Source organism: Populus trichocarpa, chromosome 9 (genome assembly GCF_000002775.5).
Source record: "Populus trichocarpa isolate Nisqually-1 chromosome 9, P.trichocarpa_v4.1, whole genome shotgun sequence".
NCBI lineage: Eukaryota > Viridiplantae > Streptophyta > Magnoliopsida > Malpighiales > Salicaceae > Populus > Populus trichocarpa.
The window spans coordinates 9104820-9114484 of NC_037293.2; the positions used below are offsets into that span (position 1 = coordinate 9104820).

Consider the following 9665-nt stretch of genomic DNA (forward strand, 5'->3'; position numbering starts at 1 on the left):
TGTTAACAGCAGGAATTCCTCGTTAATCTACTGGCGGATTGCCAGTGGAGAGGCTTCAGAAACTATTTTTCCTGCATGACAATTTGAAAAGTTCAAGAGAAACAACACTGATAGATGAGATTAGAGAAGACAACTATGAAAGTTCTATCTATTTTTGTCTTTTAAACTGTTTGAATTATTCAGAGAACAAAACTCAAGACAGCCTAAAGACAAAGTTCCAAACAGATATCTATTTTTGTAAGCATGTCTGAATGATAAAAGGAGCAGCATGGCTGACCGAGCCGCGTACCGCTTACCAAAATCTGTTTGTTTTGCATGTGATAAATGCACAAGGCCCAGGGCGCCATCTGTTTCAGATGACCAATTTGCTCTGACAATGTAGACCTGTAAAGGTAAGAGATGAGAGGCAGTGAGATACCAAATCTCTATCGTTTGACAACGAGAAAAAAATAAATAAATTCAATGACAACAGCTAGTTATCCATAATCAAAATGGCTATGATCCTTTATCGTGGTAATGAGAGCAGAGAAACCCGACATTTTTACTTTAGTTTTTGCGGACTCCACAAGTTGCATAACAGAATATTTGTGTTGGATCCAATGCCTAGGCAGTTAACATTTTGCAGAATTATCAAACAAGGAGCAAAATCAACAGGGTTAAAAGAGGTGACCTTAAATTTGTCAGGTTCGACCAGCTGGAAAACCAAAGCATCTTGCTCAAGTAATCTGCGTTCGATTGAAAACCTTCTCTATCCTCCAATTATTCCAGTCCTTTCTGCGAGATATACTACTTGATACTCCTTTCCAGTTTCATCCACCAAAATGACTAGCTATGGCATCATGATTTGGTAAATGAAGTCGGCGAATCTTCCTTGGTAGACCCTATAATCAAACATAAAACGAAAAAGAAGCTATATCAAGAGTCCTGAAATTTTGTTAAGATCCATAATACATCAATGCGGAAATGAGAATCTACCAGCCAAAACCCACATGAGATGGAAGCATGAACTTGACACAAGTAAGTAGGGAACTTCTTTCCCAGATATGCTCGAACCTCTCCAGCTCTCTCCTTGAAAGAATTCTTTTCTGCATGATCATTTAAGTAAGCAGGCATAGCTGCCTTTCGCTTATTACTGTAGCAAGATAAAAAGATTGAACTTTAACGAAGATAATTCTTGTTTGCGGATAAACTAGTAGTTAGCAGATACCTCTCCCCCCCCTGTCGATATCTGTTGGTGATATTGAGAGGGTGAAGATTTGTAGGTTTGATCACTGTAAAAAGATATATAGGAGAGAGAAGAAAAAAAGAAAAAGAAAATTTAATATTTTTTAAAAATACTTTTAAAACATAAAAATAAACTAGTTTCCATGTTAGTATAAGATGCTGTTCGAGGAAAGTTCTTACATTGCTATTTATAAATAAAAACTTACAAATAAAATCTCTCGTGCTTGTGCTCAAGCCTAGAAGCTGTGGAAGCTTGACTAACCTTTTATACTACGCATGCTTAATTCCACTTGCGATCTTCCAAACTTTTACCGTAGAATTGCTTCTCCTCCCGTGCATTTTCTTATATTTCAACGCTTTTTGACATTTTCTTTCTTTATATTCTTGCAACGGGATTAATTAACTAATAACCATCTTAGTTGAACCAACTACGTGCATAATTGTTGTTGCAGAACGCATAATTTAAAACCATTTCTTCATTTTACGGGCATGTTATAAAAAAGTGTTTAGTCATAGCTAGAATGAACTTGATTTGATCATAAATTTATTAAAAAAGAAGCAAAATGCTTCAATAATACTCTTCAGGAAATAAACTATTCTGGGTCTGCTAAGCATGATTGATTCTTGGAAATTACAATTAATCAAAGCCATTCCCGTAAACATTTACTTGAAATCGGAAACAGGTACTGTAGTTGTTGAGTTATTTGCTGGCTCATTTTCGAGAGAAATATTTCCACACTCAACATCCTTACATGCACCATTATTAACACGCTTATATCCCTTTCTTTCCCTGTACAACTGTGTAAAAGCTATTTGAACACAAGTCAATGAAGAACAGGAAGACCTAAAGATTTAGGGTTGAATTCACTGTCTTCATACGTACATAAAGATATTAATCTAGTATAAAAGTCTTCTAATACCTTAATTTCTACAGTTTTATATATTTTATAAATCCAAATACCTTAATTTATATTTCTTACTATTAAACACCACCCAAGAGTTAAGCTTATGCTTCATCTCCAGCTCTCTTCTTGAACCGGGCCGGACAATTTGAAGCACAAGTGAGTTGCAAGTACTATATAAATCCAATAATTTGGAATCCTTTGAACTTCCGACAATATGGGTGGAAATGAAATTTCTCGCCCCCACACCAGTCTGGTTAGGTAAATTACCACTTTAAGCTTTTGATTTTAAACTTTTGATTTTAAAGTAGTTTGTTGTTATGTTTTAAGAGTATTTTAAAAAGAATTAATTTTTTATATTTTAAATTATTTTTTAATATTTTCAGATTTTTTTAATGTCCTGTTATTAAAAATAAATTTTAAAAATAAAAAAATATTATTTTAATATATTTTTAAATAAAAAATATTTTAAAAAATAATTGTCATGAACTTTACCATTATCATTATTAAACATTTAAACAACAGCTCTGGATCTTAATTTGTTATATTTTTTTATTTTAAATTATATTTTAATATTTTTTAGATCGTTTTGATATATTAATATCAAAAATAAATTTTAAAAATAATTAATATATTTTTAAATAAATAATATTTTAAAAAACAATATTATCATGTAATTGATTTTAATCCCTCGCTTAATATTTGGACGCCAGCCCTTGCGCTCTCAATTTGTGGTTGTCCCAGCCCATTCATCCATTCATTCGTGTACATGTGGCAAGAATCGTCGGTCGTAAAATGAGCATAATTTGTTTGGAGGGGGACCTAGCAACCACGAATTATTGAAGTATAAAAGTTGGGGACTTGGGTGTCCAAATTTTAATAGAGAAATCAAAATGAACAAAATTAGAAACTTCGTAGACCACTCTGCTAATTATTCCCACCTGGTTTTGTTAAGTTTGACCTGAATGCAAGATTGTTCTTGTGTTGTTATCAATTCAATTCCCCTTCATTCAAGTAGCTATATGTAGTACTTAAGACTTAACTTGTAGTTTAAATTCTTAAAAATATATTTTATTCAATAAATTATTCCTTTTTTAATACATGCATTTTCTTACCGGGATTTTTTATTAGTAGCACTTTAAAAATAAAATAAAATCAAAGACAATTAAAATATTTTAAAAAATATTCAATAATTTAAAATAAGTAGCAAAATATGCATCTCTTTAATATAAATTATATTTTCTTATCAATGCAATTTTTTAATGAAAACATTTTTTATCAGAGATATTATTTTTTAAAATAAATAAAAACTTATCATGAAAAACAATATTTCAATAAAAAAAAAACATAAAAAATCATGCCTCAATTGAAGAACGAAAAAAATAACAATTGATCTAAGAAAACCATGTAAGAAATTTACAATAAAAGCACCGCGACAATCTTATTATATATTGTTTTACATAGTTTTCTTAGATTAAAAACAAAAGGCCCGAGTACACAACACGCTGTTCAGATAACAAACTCCTGCCTGAATCTTGATAATTTATTGCACATACATTTTCTATAGTAACAATTAGCTCTAGATCCACAGTCCCATAGAATTTATACATAAACTACTATTTACATCTTATGCTGCTATCTCCTCGTCAAATCACTATACCAGAGAGTTGAATGAACAGAAGCCCCAACTCTAAGCTATAAACACAACCATGCACTTCCTTGGCTTTCTTCTCACCAGTATCGTAGACTATCTGATCATCCATTAAAATCTCATAGCAAAATATATCGAAGCAGCTCTGAGAAACAAGCATTCCGCTCTACACGATATTATACTAGTTCTACCTGCACACTATCATGCCAGATGGATGGCTCAGAAGCTCGAGCATACATATCTAACCCAGTGGTCACACAAAATGTCAAAAAAACCCCAACTTCATTGCTTAGTTGCCAAGTTACTTTTCAAGCACGAGGATTGCTTGCTCAAAATCTCCAACAAACTTTTGAAGGATGCATGTAAGGCCAATGACAGGTTAAACAAAGTCCAATACATTCAGCATTATAATCTTGAGCGACGAGTGAATTTGATACCATGAAAAGGTGAGTGTCTCCTCTGGGCAGAAGCAATTGGCTGCCCGTTCAGAGAACCAGAAAATCTAATATCCCAACCTTCAATTTTCTTCGGGACACATGCATCAAAGAGGACCTGGCCAAGTACACTGTGAGCACTAATACTAGGATGGTTGGGCAGATAAATTGATCTTTCTTTCCTTTCATCTTGGAGGGATTCTGGCTTTCTACTATTGCAATATTCTGCTGAACTGGGCACAAAGAAGTGGTCACCTGGCCCAACAGCAACTCTTCTGAAGCTTTGGTTTGAGTTAACAGCAGCTTTCTGTAGGTCACATATTAATTCGGACATCTCATCGTGCATACTGTCCAAGCCAATTCCCTCTCTGAGTTGTTGGATCCTACGATAATAAACAGAAGGAGCCTTGTCAAGCAAATTGGTCACTGCAGCCCTGTACTGGATTGGATTGTGCTGGTAATGACCTGAAACGTCACTGGATGGAATCATTTTGGCTTTGACATGCAAAAGACATGCAGCAAATGGAACAGCTAGAAGTGCGACAGAAACTCAATTCCAAGCAACAAAAGTAGTCCAATAACTTGTCAACCTAATGGGGTTTGTGTTGTATAACTTTTGTCGTTTGTGTTATTTCTCATTTTCATGGCCAGTTAACAGAAAGACATACACACATTGTTGGCTGAACGTATAGAGGGGAAATGATAACTGTGATCATTAACCCAACTGTAAACTGTAAATCTATAAGCACCGACTTTCAGATTTGAAGAGATCACTATTGTGTTTACGCTGTTCAAAGCAATTGCATAAACAAAAGATCTGAATTTCCTTATTCATCCAACTTTCTCTTGGAAGCATTTTAAGGTGCCATTTACAGTTTTCCTGAGATTAAATCTCCTTGTACAAGCGCATACAAAAAGAAACAAGATGCAACAAAAATGATTATTTTTACAAGCTCAACTCTCATTGAGAGTTAAACCTGTTAGCTCCTGCTTTATACAGGAAGCCACTAACAGAGACCCGTGGACCAATAACTGTAAGTGCCCATATTAATTGGATCCGTGCCCCTGATACAATGCTAATTTACAGCAGAACAAAACAAAAATTTCATGGCTCCATGTTAGCAGCAACCACCAAATAGGTAAGATGACTACCACTCATCAAAGTAATAAAAAAACAAAAATTTCATGGCTCCACGTTAGCAGCAACCACCAAATAGGTAAGATGACTACCACTCATCAAAGTAATAAGGTTCAATAGTGGGGGGAAGAAGAAAAGGGTCAACACTCAACGTTTAAGTATCCATCCTGTCAATAGCAACAAAAGGGAAGGTATTCAACTCATCCGCTTACAAGCACATTTTGATATAGATTTTGGTGTAACTACTTAATTACCAGTGGCTCATAATCAAAATAAAATGCATACAAGAGACTTAAGTATCAGAAAGGCAATTTAACCATAAATAGTATTCAAAACCAGAGCACACTGTATTAACAAAACACAAAAGAAGGGGTCAGAACAAACCTATGTGAGGTGAATGATTCCACTTTACAAGCTTAACATCTCCACCAAGATCTTTTAGACGATGAACAAATTTGGAGATAACAACATAAGGTGCAAGGTCATCATTCTCTGAGCATAAAATTAGATATGGAGCACCCACGTCCTACAGAAGGGGGAAAAGTTAAATCTACTAATTGAGAAAGACAGACAACTTTAGGGAAGCTGCTGGCCAGTTAGAACTTACGATTGAAGAGTACAGAGTCTGCCAATACTCAGCACGTTGGAATTCAAACCTTGTGAGGTATAAACCATCTAGTCCAGAAGCAAGGCCTTTTGCAACCCAAGACATGAATTTTGATGGACCAGGCATTCTTTGAATTGCAGGATGTAGAGAAAATTGGGCAGCCACATCACTTGTAAAATCTATCGGGCTAGAGTCATAGATATGCCCAGAAATGCAGTTCTTAACCAATCGACATTCGTCCTTCACAAAATAAAACAAACAGATAGAAAGTTAAAAACTTTCAATTAAATAGAACTAAGAAAGTGAAAAGGTAAATCCTAGTATGAGTTACTGAGTTTTCTGAAATAGAAGAACTACATCACTTACCATATTAAGATGACCTTCACATGTTCCTTGAATAATCTGCGTCGATGCATTAAGTATGATAAAATTAGCCCTGCCAGAGTTGGAGAAAGCGGAGAAAAAAATAGCACAAATTACCATTCAAAGATTTAACTAAAATTACCTGAAAAACCTTGTACATGCAAGCTTTCGAACCACCAGAGAAAGCAACAAATATAACTGGACATGGCCTAACCCTTAGATCCTGCATACCAAAAAACCAGTAGGAAATTACTTTATGCATCATGAAAACATAAAAAAGTTTCAAGCTAATAAATGCTCATTTTATCTCTTTTCCGTCACAGTAGATGCAAGAAGTTGTTTTTATGGGAACCCACATAAAAGCAAAGTGGAAACATGATTTTATTGGCATAATTTTGACTAACATGGGCACCCACAGAAACTTAACCCCTCCAACTCATTGGAACTCCAAGATAAAATACTTTTAGATAAAGATTGAAATCTAACTGAATAACAGACAATTAGTTAAGGTTTATGTAACTGACCTCAACAAGCTCATTGAGGAGAATATATGCCAGTGACAAAGCCCTTTCAGGATAAAATCTGTATCAATTTTCATCATTAGCCAGCAACAAACACTCATCAAGTTTAACATTATGAAGAAAACAATTAACCCAACCATCCTCACTCTATTTGCATCTGGGTTTGGAGCAACTAACTATATAAAAAAAGTTGATTAGGTTTATCCCTTCAATCATTTTACACGAACAGATATCAATATAATAAAATTGCCTATACTCATTCCCATTTAACAGCATATAGCCAATCAATTCTCATTTCTCTCTAGTACCAAACCTTCTTTCACAAACTAACCAGAAATCCGTACACATTTCTTTTCTTATTTCGAAGATTGAATCAAGTTTCACTAATAAAAGCTAGAATCCGCACATAATTGTACATCATTAATTTGATTAGGAGACCCTGAATGCTCTTTTTGGCTACTTAAGACTTTCAAGTATTACAACAACAAGAAAAATGACATTATTTAAGTATTTATTTCAATAAAAATCAACAAACTTGAGCTAATTTTTTCACTAGATAATCGGCAAGACACTAACAAAAAAATAATTAAAAGAAAAAAATTTAAAAGAAAATTCTCAGGAACCAAACAGCGAGTGGCAAGGAAAGGAAAAAAAAAAGACTTACGCGGAGAGGAAATCGGCATGAGAAACAAGGGAATTCCAACCAAGAGAGGAATACAAATCCAAGTAACTGTTCAAATGTTTCTCATGAATCGAAATCCATGCGAATATAACCACAATTCCTTTCGATTCACTTTCTTTCCTTCCCCAGTAAACACTACCACCACCAAACATTACTACCGCTGATTCTTCTTCTTCTTCTTCAAGACTTGTTTTCCTCTTCTCTGTATTGAAGAATTGAATTCTAGGAGAGAGAGTAAAAACAAAAGGATTGTGTGTGGGTTGTGATATTTTTAGGTGGAATTATTAACTATTGTTTATTGGCTTTTAAGTGGTGAGTGTTGATAGAATTTTTCAGGGGTGTTTGTTACAGTTATATTACTTGCTTTTCAATTATTTTTTAAAAATATATTAAAATATTTTTTATATATTGATACATTAAAAAAAATTACAAAAAAATCAAAATTTTAAAAAATTCAGCTGTCCTAAACGGACACTTGGACGATTTTCAATTTTTTTTATTCTTTTTTTGTTATTTGTTTTCCGCATCAGACTTAACGGGCACAAGCCTTCCGCGGATAAGTTTGCTAACAGCAACGACAATGATACGCTGGTTGAACCGGGTTCATTGTAATAATAATAAAAAAAAATTAAATAAAAAAACCTAAAGGGAAGAAGTAAAGCACGATTATATAAGATGCATTTCATTGTTGATTAGCATCAGTAAAACACTATGATATAAGATGAATTTCACTATTCATGGGAATATTAAAACGATATTTTATCATTCTCAAAAAAAACTAAACAGGCTCATAATTGGAGTAAAATCATCTTTTTAATGAGATTTATTGAACATTAGAAAATTAATTGAGGATAAATTGCTTAGAATATTTTTTAGCACAGTCAAATAATTTTATTGTTCTTAAAAACAAAAAAAATATCTTTTTGACAAGATTTTTTTATTTTTTCAAAATTATTTATACAATAAAATTATTACTCTGATACCCTTAAGAAAACAAAATAAACTTACACAAATAAGCTTCTTTGTTTTTTCCCCTTTTTTTGAAGAGTAGAATGACATATTGCCCTTTTAAAATAATTAAGAATATTGGTTTTGAGAGTGTCTTAGTATTTTTATTCTGGATTTTTTATTATTATTTTTATATATTATTTAGAGGTTGTTTGATAATTTTGAATAAATAAATATTATTAAAAAAAAATACTGACATGCATAAGTGGGGCTATTAAGTTATCAAATTCTAACAGTGTTGTGTGTACTTACTATGAAGATACGGTTAGGCTCTAATGAGTTTTTTTTCTTTTTTTTTTCTCTTCTAACTTAAAAAATCATGTCGAGCCCTTAAAAAATAATTGGTTGCGCCAAAGATCTTATAATATCCGCCTTTGATTTGTATTTTTATTAGTTTTGACCCTAAACATAATAACATGAATTTTCATTGCCTTGATATCATTTATTTGCAACAGGAAAATTTTTACCAGACTCATGGCGTAAAGCAGGTCACTTATCTAATTTATACCTTATTATTTACATAGATTAAAAAAAAAACTTAAATTTTCATACATCATTTATTATGTTTTGTATTATGTATTCAATTATTTATTATCTGAATATTTTTCAAAATAAAATAAAAGAATAGTCTACACACACGCATTACAAATAAGATAATTATTCAATAAAATACATTCATTCAAATCAATTCATGTAAGTATCCATCAAATTCAAGTTAAATTATTATTTTTATTTATTACCATCTCGTGATTAAATTGCCATCTCTATTTATTACCATCCCGGGACGCATGCATTGACCAAACTGGTGTCGTGTCAATTGGTGGGAGAAGTTATTCTCTCTTTTTTTCCCATATATTAATTTCACAATAAATTAATACTTGGAACTAATTTTTATCTTCTGATGATAAATTGAGCATTTTAAAACGTTTTTAAAAGCTGATGTTTGAACCCTCATAATTGAATTTTCGAGCACGGTCCGCTGCCGATCACGAGAACCCTCTCAATCCTCGATGAAGTAGTTCGGTGGAGCAACTGAAAATCGACAATTGACAGCTGTAATGAAATTACTGGTTGGAGGTGCGCATGGTAAAAGAGTGGTCTGGTCTGGTCATCTAACCCAGTTTTATGCATGTTT

At 32.9% G+C, this 9665-nt stretch overlaps 1 protein-coding gene across 2 annotated transcripts; it reads right to left on the reverse strand.

Moving 5' to 3' along the window:
- Positions 1-3541: 3541 nt before the first annotated feature.
- On the reverse strand, positions 3542-7849 carry LOC7490025 (uncharacterized). 2 transcript variants are annotated; one of them, XM_052455943.1, is made up of 7 exons: positions 7505-7849; positions 6844-6901; positions 6462-6542; positions 6323-6358; positions 5957-6196; positions 5734-5875; positions 3542-4706 (listed from the first exon to the last, which is right to left on the reverse strand). In XM_052455943.1, the coding sequence occupies exons 1-7, from the start codon at positions 7672-7674 to the stop codon at positions 4183-4185; spliced, it is 1251 nt and encodes a 416-aa protein (XP_052311903.1). In that variant the 5' UTR covers positions 7675-7849; the 3' UTR covers positions 3542-4182. The 2 variants fall into 2 exon arrangements, with proteins under 2 accessions (XP_052311903.1, XP_002313109.3); XM_002313073.4 differs by having other exon boundaries at positions 3542-4676; positions 7505-7848.
- Positions 7850-9665: the final 1816 nt, after the last annotated feature.

Excerpts from the sequence above, each read along its gene's own strand:
- LOC7490025 (XM_052455943.1), bottom strand. The coding sequence starts at position 7,674 with ATGTTTGGTGGTGGTAGTGTTTACTGGGGAAGGAAAGAAAGTGAATCG. Across the intron at positions 6,902-7,504 it reads CATGCCGATTTCCTCTCCGC|ATTTTATCCTGAAAGGGCTT; the intron begins GTAAGTCTTTTT and ends AAATTGATACAG. Across the intron at positions 5,876-5,956 it reads AGACTCTGTACTCTTCAATC|GACGTGGGTGCTCCATATCT; the intron begins GTAAGTTCTAAC and ends CCCCTTCTGTAG.